This window comes from Colius striatus, chromosome 1 (assembly GCF_028858725.1).
Source record: "Colius striatus isolate bColStr4 chromosome 1, bColStr4.1.hap1, whole genome shotgun sequence".
Classification (NCBI taxonomy): domain Eukaryota; kingdom Metazoa; phylum Chordata; class Aves; order Coliiformes; family Coliidae; genus Colius; species Colius striatus.
The window spans coordinates 117,546,737-117,561,181 of record NC_084759.1 but is presented as its reverse complement, the minus strand read 5'-3'; the positions used below and the strand labels follow the sequence as shown (position 1 = coordinate 117,561,181).

At 44.8% G+C, this 14,445-nt stretch overlaps 2 protein-coding genes and 3 non-coding genes across 18 annotated transcripts in view; 4 read left to right on the top strand and 1 right to left on the bottom strand.

The window, feature by feature from the left end:
• Positions 1–2,212: 2,212 nt before the first annotated feature.
• On the top strand, positions 2,213–2,284 carry TRNAD-GUC (transfer RNA aspartic acid (anticodon GUC)). The gene has a single exon. It is a non-coding gene; the product is annotated as a tRNA-Asp (tRNA).
• Positions 2,285–2,776: 492 nt separating this feature from the next.
• TRNAI-AAU (transfer RNA isoleucine (anticodon AAU)) lies at positions 2,777–2,850 on the top strand. Its single transcript has one exon. It is a non-coding gene; the product is annotated as a tRNA-Ile (tRNA).
• Positions 2,851–3,140: 290 nt separating this feature from the next.
• On the top strand, positions 3,141–3,212 carry TRNAD-GUC (transfer RNA aspartic acid (anticodon GUC)). The gene has a single exon. It is a non-coding gene; the product is annotated as a tRNA-Asp (tRNA).
• A 269-nt stretch (positions 3,213–3,481) lies between these two features.
• On the bottom strand, positions 3,482–12,776 carry CPOX (coproporphyrinogen oxidase). The gene is made up of 7 exons (XM_062004391.1): positions 12,328–12,776; positions 12,099–12,242; positions 11,210–11,320; positions 10,212–10,353; positions 7,672–7,890; positions 5,840–5,944; positions 3,482–4,026 (listed from the first exon to the last, which is right to left on the bottom strand). The coding sequence occupies exons 1-7, from the start codon at positions 12,752–12,754 to the stop codon at positions 3,939–3,941; spliced, it is 1,236 nt and encodes a 411-aa protein (XP_061860375.1). The 5' UTR covers positions 12,755–12,776; the 3' UTR covers positions 3,482–3,938.
• ST3GAL6 (ST3 beta-galactoside alpha-2,3-sialyltransferase 6) overlaps positions 12,680–14,445 on the top strand; it is a 94,551-nt gene continuing 92,785 nt past the window's right edge. For 11 of the 14 annotated variants that reach the window (XM_062004496.1, XM_062004438.1, XM_062004449.1 and 8 more), the window contains exon 1: positions 12,684–13,220. The gene's annotated coding sequence lies outside the window, so the exon portion shown is untranslated. Of the gene's footprint in view, positions 13,221–14,445 lie in introns of all 14 variants that reach the window. The other 3 variants (XM_062004468.1, XM_062004459.1, XM_062004604.1) reach the window with 2 other exon arrangements.

Below are 14,445 nucleotides of genomic sequence, written 5' to 3'. Positions count from 1 at the left end.
TAAAACCAAGACACTTAAATTCAGTAGCATTGTTTCTTTATAAACAGCACAATTTCATATGTTTCCTGAGGTTTGTTTTATACTTCTTTAATCTATGTGGCAATATGCAGCAAAACCACCTGCCTTGCTTGAAAAATTTTAACCTCTGCACATGGTAAGGGAAAGAGAAGCAGCTTAGACTGTCAATCTAGAGCCAAGAGACCCTCTCCTAAACATTTACACTTTTAAAGTGTGGGCAATATTGAAAGTACTTTTTAAAAAGGCTTTTGAGTCATTGCTGAAATTCCTAAGCAGTTTGCAAAGGACCTGTTGTCTTGCAGAAAGACATATATTTGATTTGTCCCACTGCTAAGATGACATTTCACAAACTGAAATAAGTAACTGGTTTTTAGTCCATTTGATTTTGGTTTTTTTTAATCAATTCTCAAAAGTGTTTTGATTTGTCCATTTGTAATTTTCCATTCTGGAAACTAATGTATGAAGTGTGATTACCCAAGCAATGGGCATTTCTCCTTATGTGCCAATAACTGAGGATACAGATGAGGATGAGCACAGATGGAGCAAAACACTACATAGGAAAATCAAACTCAGCAAAAAAAGAGCAGAGTTTTAAGATTACCTTTGTGATTTCCTGTGTATATGGCATATAAAGTTACTGGAAATCACTATGTTTCATTGCACTTGTATCTTCTGGCACCTGGCATGCAAATTCCCAGCTGCTCACTCTTTAATGAGCAATCTCCAGGTCTGGAGAAAGTCCTGTCTATCTTAGTGGTTCTCAGGTCAGATGCTAATGCAGGAGTTTCAGGTAGCTCTGCATGTTTTCTGTGGTCATGAGTCTTTTTTCAGTGCACAGCCCTCCAGAGTTTTCCAGGCTTAGTGTGAAACTAAGAAAGACTAGAGAACAAACCACTGCTTTACGGATAAAAGTGTAGAAGTAATCCTAGTCCCTAAAAAGGTGACCAATTCTGTCTGTCTCTGTGCTAATGGGCAAAGCTACTATTTTGTTTGGTCTTTGATATACTAAAATTCCTCAAAGCTTTCAGAGGAGTCAGGCAAAGTGTTTCAGTTTTCATTTAAGGGCATTTGTAGGACATGATTTAAAATCTACCATTATTGGTTATCTAAGTATCTCTTAAGCTTGTGGGTGTAATTTTGGTTTGTGTGGGTTTTTTATTTGGTTTTGTTTGTTTTGAAGAGGGCAAAATATTTGATGGCTGTATTTCTTAAATGTCAATGAAGATTCAGACAAGCTCAGTGCACCAGGATAAAATTATATGCTGAAAATGTTACTGTTCTTAATTATTTACCCTAAAAATCCCAAGCAATGGTTTAACTACAAGGCAGCAGTGACATGTCCGCATAGAGATCACCTTGTGAACTATTACAGTTTTCAACCTGATGTACTGCAGTCCAGAGTACATGTCTTGCAGTGGAAACTAGAAGTAGAGCCCTAGGTAATAGAGATTCTCTCCTGGATGTTCTTCAAAGGTTGATTCCCTTCTCCTGGATGTTCTTCAAAGGTTGATTCCCTTCTGCAGGTTGGAAAATAGCACACTTTATAAAAAATGTACTGAAGGAAGATGTGGCTGAGGGATTTCTGAAACTGCTCTCATCTTTAAAAGTACAGGGACTTCCCATTCTTCTTCACTGAGCTTAACTGTTGTGGAAGAAGACACCATGTTTGATGCTAACGTACATTTTTGTTCTTTCCCTCTTTTTGCTTCTCTGTTTCTGCAGCTGATACTGCCAAAGCAACTTGCTTTCACTGATTTATAGCGTTGCATTTTGCAGTTGAGCCACCAGAATATGTACAAAAACTCGTTGTGATGAACCCAAGTGTTCAAACTTACTTAGCTGTCAACGTCAGGATGAAAGGATGCAAAAGCATCAAGTTGTGTGGTTCTTTGTTTTGAATTTAATTAGTTAATTGTTTTGAAATTATTTTACAGTGACATGAAGTCTCCTTACAACAGCAGAAACATGAAGCAGACCTTACAGCTTCCCTCTTCTCTAATGGGTTTTTTTAATGATGTTTCTTGATCTCCGAATTATAACAGTATCCTTTAGAAATATCTTTGCGAGAGAACATGAGGCAGACCAGAGTCTCCCGTCTGCTTTATAGGGCCGCGGCACCGAGTGCAGGCAGGGTTGCCCACAGGCGGCTGTTGGGGGACGGCGGGGGACGGGGGGAGCACCGCCCACATCCCGCTCCTCGTTAGTATAGTGGTGAGTATCCCCGCCTGTCACGCGGGAGACCGGGGTTCGATTCCCCGACGGGGAGGAGGTGTCGCCTTTTATACCCTCGGGAAGTGTTGATGCGCTTCATCCTCCTCCCCCCACCGGAGCTCCTGTCTGCGGCGTGGGCGGGAGGCGATTGGGATCTGCTGCAGAGCGGTGACAGCTGTGTTCCCGCGGCCGGCAGCCGCTTGGGCAGTGGAGGTGGAAAGCGCGGCGAATCGTTTCGGTAGGGTGGCCCCGCCGAGCCGCTCGGTGCCGCCGGTACACGCCGCCCGCGGGCCGGAGGAGGGGGGGGGCAGCAGAAAGTCGAGTTTTGAAAGTCTCCATTTTAGCGATTTTTGTCACCCCGGTGAACGTCCGTGCTGCTCTGCCAGGGCTCCCTGAAACAACCCGCCCATGCCATCTTTAAAAAGAGAGAGTATGGTGACACTGGGGGTGGTGCGCCCGGCGGAGCGGCTTCTGACAGCAGCTCCAGTAACAGTGTGTGCTTTGGGAGACCGTGAGCTCTGGGCAGGCAAATAGTCCTACAGAGAGTGGCCGGTTAGCTCAGTTGGTTAGAGCGTGGTGCTAATAACGCCAAGGTCGCGGGTTCGATCCCCGTACGGGCCAGTTGTTTTATGGACGTCCTCCTTGGACGTGAGGCGAGTTCTGCTTTTAGTGACTGGCTCTTCTCTTTTTTTTTTTTTTTTTAAATTTAAAGTGTAACAGAGAAGTGAAGACGGTGGCTCAGCAGCTGAAGTTTGACTTTGGCGATCAGAAGACAACAAGTGTGAGCTGGTCCAGTGTATTGCCTTTCCACCCTGCGTGGCCGCCGAGGCAGCTACCACTCATAGGCCCAAAAATGTGAGGAGTGACATTTTACCACCTGATGGCAAGAAGCCAAACTATCATTATCACACTCCTCGTTAGTATAGTGGTGAGTATCCCCGCCTGTCACGCGGGAGACCGGGGTTCGATTCCCCGACGGGGAGGAGAAAATATCGCCTTTTATTCAGGGTTGGGGCACATCCTCTCTCGAGCTGAACTTCAATCAATTTGCTATTGTGTCTTGATAACAGCTGAAAGGAGAAGGATTTTCTCAAGAGACAGCCTCCCATCAGGGGAGACTGGGACCCTAACCCCCAAACTTCCCAGTTACAGTACCGCAGCATATCCTTAACTATTAGCCCCTCCCACCATTAGTGACAGCTATACTCAGGTGATTAGCTACCACCTTTTTCACAGCTTCCTCAAGGCAGAGTTTAAAATCATACCAAATATTCCCTTTATTCATAAAAAAACAAAAAAAACCTTTCTAAACCATCCAGACATTTTCTAAAAGTAAGCAGTGCTGTTTAGGCACAGATAATGCTTTCGTTCCACACAGAAACATGTCACTGTAGTTTTGCTATTTTGCAGTCAGACAAAGCAGTTGAGGAAGTTCTTAGGTGTGCACAATAGTCCCTGAGAAGGAATCACCAGTCCTTCACAATGCAACATCAACAGGGGGTGATAACATTTAGTCAATCAGTCTTAAACAATGAGTTCACATATTTGCAAGTTATAACAAGTCTACAGCATTACTAAGGCACGAGGTAAGAGTATGAATATCTATCCAAAACCACCATGCATCAGCAATTTGGATGAGCTGTTTTGCAGGTGTTTCTCTTCTTTCATAATGGCTCAGTGCAAGCAATTCATCCTGTTAACAATCCATGTCAGTGTACCCAGTCTTTGGGATTGCGCAGAACCTCCAGGATTTCTGCTTCTTTCGAGCTCTTTGGAGGGATGTGCATGTACTCCCACCTGTAGGGAGAGGGGATAAAAAAAAAAATCACTTAAGACTGCCTAGCTAGCTGGCACTTCTGCACTGGGCAGTGTTTGGACTTGAGTTGCTTTTTCTGAGGCTGCAAAGCTACATACACAGTTGATACTCTTGGATCAAGTGACAGATAATGGCTACAAATCATTAAGTTCTGTAAAAACAAATAACAACACAGACATAGGAGAAATATTAGCTTGAGGTTTTTTTTCTCAGCATCTGGAATGGCTAGAAGAACAAAAAAGAAAGAGCAATGCCACTCCCCCCCCCTCCCCCCAACAGTGCATGCAGATTTATTTGCAAAGATCTTTTATCTGTCTGTCTCTTGTGACACACTAGTAGTATAAGGAGGATAAGCAAAAAAGGAACCCAGACGATTTTGTCAGTGGGGATTTTTTTTTTTCAGAATCTGGACTGGAAGGCCTACAAGTCCTTATTGAATTACGGTTTTAAAAACAAAGGTGATTAGAGACCACTTTTTATTGAAAAGGCAATTAAGAGAGGCATAACAGAAGAAGGAAAAGTGTCAGCAGTCACAAAGGGATGGGTACAACCTATTTCAATTTTTTTCCCCCGCAGGAAGGACCCATTCATGCTGGGAAGCAAGCTGTTTGTGTTGACCAAAGCAAGCAAAACCAGATCATGCCAGCAATGACATCAAAAGATAGGACAAAGCTACACCACCGGCTCAGGGACACATCTAGTATTGGCAGCGGGATAAAGCTATATGGTAAGAACAGGTCTGCCTTCATGGTTAAGGAGTAGCAGGCCAAGATCAGTGTTCTTAGTGGAGTGAGGTCATTAATTAAGCTGATGAAATTCATGATAAGGCCTGTGCTAGTCAGTGTATTTAAAAGTAACCTCAAAAGGGGAGTAAACAATAAAATGACAGAGTGTGCTGATACTGCAAGATTAAGCAAGATCCATTAAAACCTAAAAAAGCAGCTGAAACGAGTTCATATTGAGCCAAGCAACTGAGCAACACAATGGTAGGTGAAATGCAGTGTTGATTGAAGCGATGCACACAGGAAAGAAGTTACATAGACATTGAGAGACTGAGTGAACTTTTATGACCCTAGAAAAGATCCACCTCAGTGCTTAGCAGCAGTCAAAACCAGCAAACAGCATATTGGGATTATGAATTAAACCATCATTGTGCTGCTCTATGAGTCAGCAGCACACCTGCATCTTGGATACACATATGTAGATTATGTTGTCTGTTCCTTAACTTCAGTTCAAAAAAGAGCATAGAAAACTTAAGCCTAGAGAAAGTGGCAAATGTGATCAAAGATATGGAACAGCTACCATACAAAGACTAAAGGGATCAGGATTGGTCAGCCTGGAAAAAAACAAACAGATGCCTGTAAAATAAAAACTGTTGGTGAAAATGAACAGGGAGAAAATCTGGTTACTCACTGAAAAGTGAAATGAAGTCATCAAGCATGAGGAGAAAAGGCACTTTAAACTGTGGAACTCCTTACCACAGGCTTGTTAGAACTGCCAGAAGCTCATGTGGTTTCATCAAAGAGTTACTAAACAAAACCCCATGGAGCAAGGAGAGGAGCTCTATCAAGAGGTACGAAGCACAAAATAACCCCACCTTTTTCTGAAAATATCTAGGCCACACGATACTGGCAACTGGGCAAGTACAGCAGACCTGAGAAGCATCTGCATATTCATCAAGTATGAACTAACCACTGTTAAGAGACTGGACATCAACAGGCTTTTGATTTAATCCTATAAAGTATTTTAATAAGAACAGTGCCTACCTGCAACTCCACATAACTATACCCTTACCTTGCAGTCAGTGGCAGAGACATGAGAATGCTTTCGATTCTCGATCCTGGTGTCAGGAGGCCAAACTTTGTACCTCTGTCATAAACCAAGTTGAATTCAACGTATCTATGGGGAGTGAAGAGATACAAAACAAGTTTATTATCAGAAGCTGGTTGTGCCTTCTTCAGCTAGCAGACAAACAAAACCAGCCTGTCTTTCTGCTATGTGGGCTGTCAGAATGAACCCCACATGTTTCGGGGCCAACTGTTCTCTAACATCCTCTGCATAGGAATGCAGGTGTGACCTTGCCACTCCAGAAAGCACAGAAGTAATGACCTTAGCTAACAGACTAGAGCAGATAAACCACTCAAAGAGAGCATTTTGCATGATTCTATACTAGCTTACTTCTCCCAGGCCTCAATCCTGATGGAGACCTCAACGCCAAGTTAAGCTTGGTTGTGCTAGTACTCTTTTGTGTGGTGGTGTCAGACATGAAAAGAAGCCTTTAATGAACTGGAAATTACCACTGGAAAAAGTACTGTGCAGTCCTCTGTGCTGAAAGACACATCGGCAAAGTCAGAACAAGCTTGTCTATTTCTTGGGGAGATCTATAAAGCAGAAGTCAAAGAGCTTCAGAGTGCTGGCTGGGAATTTTAAGTGCCACAATAGATGTTTTTCTGCCCCTGGCATATGAACAGAACAGCGACAACTCAGCAGGGGTTATCTTAATAACCCAGCACTGAAATATAAGTACTTAACAGAGGTACGGGAAGGGAGGAGCTCTTATCTATTGCACAAATGGAGACCTTTACCTAGCTCCATACCCTGCAAACAGATCCAGGGAAATACGCAGGCCTCACAAGCTGGTCCTGCCTGCAGCTTAAAGAAGCTACTTACTCTTATAACTTGAGCAGGTTTGCTAAATCCCAGCCACAGACTGGATCCTGAAAACTCCACGCTGCCAGGAACAGTCCCACCAAATAAGCATTTATGCTTATTTGAGTAACTGCTGCAGGCTGGTGATCTAAACTTCAATCCTTACACCTGCTCTGTGCTACTCGCAGATTTATATACAGAGGCAGAAACTAAAGACTCCCTAGTTCTGTATAAAGCACATGTATTCCCATTTCTCCATATGCTTACCCAATCACAGGACATTGAGAAAGGAGTACAACTGTACCTACTGATGTACTTATGCTTTTGCATCATTAATTCACATTAATAAGCATCTTCCTTTTGACCATATCAGAAGAACAAAACTCCTCTGTATTCTTTTAAAAAGAGTTCAGCACATCCACGTTTCAATGCCAAGATCAGATGGAATAAATACATATGTAAGAAGCTGAAGGTACTTTTGGGTACAGTTATTTCATGACTTTGGGGGTTTAGCTTCAGGACTTAATAGGATGCATGACTCCCTCGCCCTTATGCTCCTTATGTCACAGGGCAGTCCTAGATCCTGCATCACTGGGCTGCAGAAGAAGGCAGGATTCAGGATGCCAAGCTCACATGCGTCTCTTGGCCTGTTGCAAAGCAACAGGTTGCCTTGGTTTTTGAAGGAGTTCCAGAGAAACTGTGGCATTTTGTATAGGTTGCTTGTGCTGCAATATGGGAGAGCTGGGAGATACAGATGACGGTGTGCTAGTACCTTCTTGGCAATCTAATGTTGGATTTCAAAACAAGTTCTATGCACAAAAATGTCAAAACTCTCTGTCAAGCTTTAGAGCACTCACACAAGCTCAGCTCACACCACAACAGGACATAAACAAACAAACATGAAGAACTAGCTCATTTTTTTTTTCTTGCCAATGTCATCCACATCCTGTGTATTCTTTTGCTCTTTCAGTACTCACCGTCCTCTCCGAAGCTGCTGCCATAGCTTTTCCTCTGGTGTGAAGGAGTCATGGCAGTGCTTTTTCACAATGGGAACATAACAAGGCACAACAGCTTTGGCACAACTCTTCACAAACTGGAATACTTCCTCCTTGGAGGGAGAGTCCACATCATCAAAGAATATGCCTCCAATCCCTCTTCGCTCGCCACGGTGCTTGATGTAGAAGTAGTCATCACACCTAGAAGTGGCAGCAGACGGCTGTTATTATGGCCCACAGTATTAAAAAGAAATGACCAGAGCTCCAAACAGGTATGTGGTGCAGGACAGCACTGGTGAAATTCGATAAGAAATCAGTTCCAGCAGTGTACACAAACTGTGCCCCAGTTCCTATATGTGTGCCATGCTGTTTCACTGACTGCCAAGAGCCAGGATGGTACAGCACCACCTGGAAAGCACTCCTGCCTTCACTTACAGCCAAAGCTCTGCTTAAACAGTCTCTGCAAAGCTACACATCACCACAGTGTCACTGAATGCTTCCACATGGACTGAGCTGATCCATATCCTTGAGCTACACAGAGGAAGGGACTCTTGACTTCAAACCTTTGCTCTAGAAGCTCTTTCTGGATTTCATTCTCAGAATTATATGTAGATCCCAAATTATTTGTACAGCTCTCAGACTAACTCAAACTTGGAAGGGAGTCTCTTTATTTTTTTTTGCCATTTCAGTAAAATAATGGATTTTCTGCATCATGAAAGACAAGAAAGCTACTGTCACTTAAAGAAAAATCAAAAGCAGCTTTCCTTGGAAAAAAGCTTTTTAATAGTTAAGCTTAGAAGATGGAGTCATTCTAGCATTGGCTTTTCATGGACCATATTCAAGTTTACGAAGGAGTAAGCGCAGCTTATCCTACAATCAGTAGGCAACTAATTGCTTTTCTATTTACTGGGAGCATGTAGTATAGTATATAGTAGCAAGTACTATGAACAAGCCAATTCACTGTATCCATACCCTCCCTTGCTTGTAGTTGCTTGCTCAGGAAGCCATGCCCTACAAGTCTTCCCATTGGAGAGAAATGGAAGGGAAGCAGGAAGGAGAAACCATCAACAAGAAAACCACAGCCTCCTTTACGTCTAGTTTTCAATATATCTATCCATCCACAGTTGCTGTTCTCAAGCAACGTAAGTGATATCACAATAGCAGGAGAGACAGGAAGATGTAACATAAACAAACCTATTTTTTTTTCATTCACTGTGATGATCAGCTTTTTTACTTTGGAGAGACAAGAAGAGATAGGAAAAAAGGCTGAGTCAGAAATGCAAAAGAGAATAAGCCTGGCAAAAGTCTTAAAGCTAGACCTGGAAGTCAGTGTGGTAAATGTAAGGAGCTTTTATGTTTGAGAAAGGTGGGAAAAGAGGCAGCAGTTTTCAGTAGAAGCTCAGAGGAGATCCATGCTGCTACAGCGGAACCTCATGCCCCTACACAGCTGCTGCTCAGTCTTGCTGGAATTAAGGGAACTACCTTTGTCAACAGGATACAATTAGTCCTCCCTATGAACAGGCATCCTTCTCTCTAATACCTGCAGCTGACACTGCTAGACTACTTATTGCTGCAACCTGACCATTAAGGCAGACACTGAACTACCATGCAAAAATTCCTCTGAGAACAAGACTGTAGTCTTAAGGTTGGAAGATGTGCTTCTCTACTAAGTGGTTGCCACCCAAGCTACACCACCCACCTTATCTCTGGTCCTCAGACAAGACCTGGTAACTTACAGAAAGGTAACCCCTCCTTTGTGGGTACCACAGCTTGCAGCAGATAGGATTATCAGACAGAGCAGCAGCCCCTCACTGAACAGTGAAAGATCCCCATCACTTTTATCTCTCAGCTCAAGAAGAACATTGAAAGTTCACATCTTTAGAGAATGTGGTAGTGAACTCTCAGTGAACGTGTCACTGGAAAAAAAAAAAATAGAGGTCCATCAAAATTATGAAGCTTCTACATTAAGGACAAACTCTTTTACCTACCTGTCAAAAAAAAGCCAACAACCCAAAAAAGGTCATGAAAGTCAGGATGAAGACAGAACAACTGGAGTGGGGTCTTCAGAACTGCAGTGCTGGCCCAAGAGCTCACAATAGTTAGGCATGTTTACTGTGAGTTCACTGTAAGCAGAATTTGTGCAAGTCCACGGGGCAAAAGCCTTGTCCTAGTCTAACACCAGAAGCTAAAACATAATTTTTAAGTTACGTAGTGTAGTCTGTGGCTTACAAAACCTTGCATAGTCGGCTTGGTTTTTATTCAGGCTATAGACTTACGATTCTAGTTGTCATGCCTCTGACTGTAAAAACTCATGCTTCTGTAAATAAGAGGTTGTTTTAGAACTACATTTTGTCCCAATACATGCCTGCTGGTTTCCATTAGGGTTTGCTGATACTTCTCAAAAAGCAGCAGAATCTGCTGTTCCTAGAGTACACTTAACTGTACACTAAGTACAGTTAAGAACTGGCCAGTGCTACCTTCTGCTCCCACCAAAGGAACCCAAGTGCATCTCCCCCATGTACCATTTCTTGTACTTGGGATACAGCTTCAGATCATGCTTGTCACAGGCTTCTTTCAGAGTCTTGTGAAAATGAACAGCATCCTCTTCATTCAAGTAAGTTGGAGTGAGGTCAGTTCCGCCACCAAACCACCACTGTTTAGTTCCTACAGGAGAGAGGCAGGCAGCAATGTTTTTCTTTTAAACTTCTAAACAGCGGTATGTTGCTAGTACTTCATCAACAACTAACAACTACAATACCAAACAAAATCACTATTCAGTGGCATCTCTAAATCTTAATCATGAATAAAAATGAGTTTGGAGCAGTGCAATGACCGATGACTTCAGGAAAACATTAAATAAATCCCAAAGCACTGAGAACCATTTGTTCGGTATTTTGGACTGCTGACCCTGACTACAGGATATCAGCTCCACAAGATGGGCTGGAAATTCCTGTTCAAGAATCCAGAGGTGTTCTACTGCACACTGAAGAAAGAGAGCATTGTTATTAAATCCAATGTTACTACATTGACTAGAAATGATCCATGATGCTCCGACAAAATAATTGAAAGAAAATTGTATTTGAGCTTCTGACAGTATATACACTGTCAACAAGGCACAGATGGGCTCTCATTGTTTGACCACCTAGTCTGGAGTTCTGCTTCTGGCAGCAGCATCAGGAACTTGGTGAAAAAGGCACACTGTCCTTCAAGAGCCATGTTTCTGACAGTACATCACTTCAGCTTCTGAGACAAAGGTACATCCTGACCAGAACGCTCATCAGTCCTCAGAGACCTTAAATTTGAAGCCCCTGGTGTTCTCTGCAAAAAGTAAACTGCAAACCCCTTTACCAGATGCACAAAGACCCAGAGACTAACAGATCCAGCACTACACAATGGATTCTTGGCACAGGTGGGAACAAACCTGGACTGGTTCTTAACCTCTCATCCCAGCCACACGTTCCCACTTCCTTCAGACAGAATGATGCATTTCACATGTACTGCACTGGATTATAGTTCTTACCATCTGCTTCCTCAATTTCAAAATATCTGTAGTTGAAGTGCATGGTTGGAACATGGGGGTTCTTTGGATGGATAACAGAGCTCACCCCCATGGCACAAAAAGGCAGTTTCCCTAGTTAAAAAAAAAACCAAACAAAACAACACTGTAGTTTTTCAGATAACTAAAGAACATCACTATTTATCCTTAGGTTCAAAGCTACTCTCCGCAAGAAGAAAAATTCTCAGGTTGGGACACCATAACTATGAATCAGTGTGCAATTTACTTCTCATCCACACATCTCCGTACATAACGAAACACTTTTTCTTGTATTTGTCCTAAACCACAACAATATATTGGACCACCCATTAGATGAAGATTGCGTAAAGCACAAGGCACCGCTACGGCTTTTCCCCAGCTGCAGTCCTCACAATTACCCTTTGCTACACAAGTGCAAGTTGAATTATCTTTATCCTTTCAGATCTTTTTGGTTTTCCTCCTCCATCTCTTTGGTCCGTAAGTCTTGTACTGTTTTCCTGTTGATCTACAATGTCATTATTGAGACACAGCCTATGTGTGGAATGGATCACTTAAAGTGGCAAGACAGAGGGAGAAACACTCCCACATGCGACCTGATCTAGGTGAACCTGCTTCTGCAGGGGAGTTGGACTAGATGATCTCTAAAGGTCCCTTCCAACCCTACCATTCTATGATTCTACGTTATCCAGCTTTTTAGGGATACAGAAGTCCACCTGTCAGGCTTGCTGCTTAGAAACCACCACTATACAAATGAAACCCGTGTTGACCAGTCTGGCCTTCCTCACGTTCTGCTTTCAGAGTACATCCACGTGGCGACAGTCGGCTGAACGCGCCCCTAGACCCCCCTACCCCACCTTCCCGCCGGACACCTTACCGTCCTTGGCCTTCAGAGACTTCCCTCTGCTTCGCATCTGCCGCGCAGCTTCCTCAGACAGGAGCCCGAACACCACGGACACGTTTACACCCGCCTTCTCGAAGATCTCGCCGTCCTGCAGTACGCAGCTGATGCCGCCTCCGCCTGCCAACGCCAGTGTCACCCCGCGCTGGGGCCGCCGCCCCCCGGGGTAACCGAGCCCGGGGAGACCCCCGCGGCCCCTCCGTACCTTCCTTCCGCTCCCAGGTGTCGACGGCGAAGGCGGCGCCGGGGTCCAGCGCGGCCAAGGCGCGGCACACCTCCCCCTGCGTTTCCATGATGAGCAGCTCCATGCGGCTCCGCAGCTCCCGGCGCCGTCGCCGCAGCTCCCGCAGCCCGCTCACCGGCGGCGCCATGAAGCGCTTCCGCAGCTCCTCCTCTTCCTTGTCATCCTCGTCCTCCTCGGACGCCGCCATCGCGGCCTGCCGCCGCCACAGCCCCAGCCCCAGCCCGCCCAGCGCCCCCGCCGCCGCTGCCAGCGCGGCCCGCCGCCCGCCCGGTCCTGCCGCCCCCCGCGGCGGAGCGGAGCCCAGCGTCCGCCGGCCCGACACGGCGACGAGAGCGAGGGCGGCCGGGCCGCGGGCAACCCCACGGAGCAGCTGCGCCGCCGCTGCCATGACGGGAACAAGCACGGCACTGCCGCCGGGATGCGCAGCGCCAGCGCCGGGCGGGGCGGGGCGGGCGCCGGGCGGGCGGCTCCGCTTCCCTGCCCTCCCCTGTGCTGTGCGCGGTGTATTAATAGGTGACTATGGACGGACATTTATGTTTGTTTCTGTACGGAAGAGCTTGCTTTGGCTGGGTGCCGCGGCGCTGTAAGAGCACCGTAACCTTCCCGACTGGATGTCCTCGCAGCCACCCGGAGCCGGCGCAGGGTTTGTCCTGGGCTGCCCGTCCCATCCGTGTGTGTGCGGCGGTGGGGGACAGCATCGGCCGAGGGAGTGCTCGAGATCCACAGCCCGCCCGGTGCGGTGTTGGGAGGGGGGGCTGCTGGCTTTCCTCCCATGAAACATTTCTGCCTACTACTATCAAATAACCTGCTTTTGTCAACGCAGCTGATTGAGACTGATTGAGACTGGTCATTGAGTGAGTAATGACTTGTTCAGGGCCAGGCGTGGCTGGAATAGGGGTAAAAATGTCTTTTCTTGAGCTATCCTATACATCGAGCTCAGCTGTGTATGGCATTGCTGGCTTTACCCTCGCAGTAACAATCTTTTTAGAGTCTGATTGGTTTATGGGACTGTCAGTTTAGTGCAATGGGAATGTGGGAACATGGATTTGAGAAGACACATGCTTATACCTTCTTTGTTCTTTTAAAAGTTAGAGCACATTTTCTTTTGTAATAAAATAAGAATTCAGAATAATAAGGAGAAAGGTTATGTAGTGCTAGATATTGAAAGCCACTGCGTAGCACCAGCTTATAGTGCAGAGTTTGATTTTTTTCTTGATGCTGATTTTGGCGGCAGATCCATTTTAAAGGTTTTCTGCTTTCTCATCTGCCTTGACATTATCTGTGTTATCAGTCGGATGGTACAACAAACCAGCTAGCACAATGGCAAAAGACTTAAGCTATCAAATAAAATTACTGTTTTCTTCAAGCAAACATAAATGTCAGTGCAGCTGTTGATGATGGAACTATGACAGTTTTCTTTCAAATCAGATAGATTCACTAATGTTATTTTTGTAAAAATAAGCATGCTATTATTTTCTAATAAGTAATGCTGTTTATTAAACCTGTCATTGAGGACCCATATGAGGGTTGGACTGAGAAAATTAACAGTTAACCTCAAAAGCCCTACTCTGCAAGGTTTGTACTCTGGTATGGAATTGTTCCTTGGAGTGATCCTTTGGTATTTCAGGAATGTTTTGCATCTGTAATACCGAAAAGGGAAATTAGTCTCAAAGGTGGCTCTGTGAAAGGCAAGGAGATTTGTCCCTAATATGGATCAGGGGTTAGTTATCTGTCTCTTCATTGTGTGGTAATTAGGGGAGTCCATATAAAGAAATAACATTTATAGAACCATAGAATTGTTTTAATTGGAAAAGAACATTGAGATTATTGAGTCCAACCACTAACCCAACACTGTCACTGGTAAACAATGTCCTTCAGCACCTCATCTACACTTCTAAGTATCTCCAGGGATGGGGACTCCGCCACCTCCCTGGGCAGCCTGTGCCAATGTTTAACAGCCTTCTCAGTGAAAAACTTATCCCTAATCCACAGTCTAAACGTCCCCTGGTGCAACTTGGGGCCATTTCCTCTTGTCCTATCACTCATTATTTGGAAGAAGAGACCAATCCCCACCTTGCT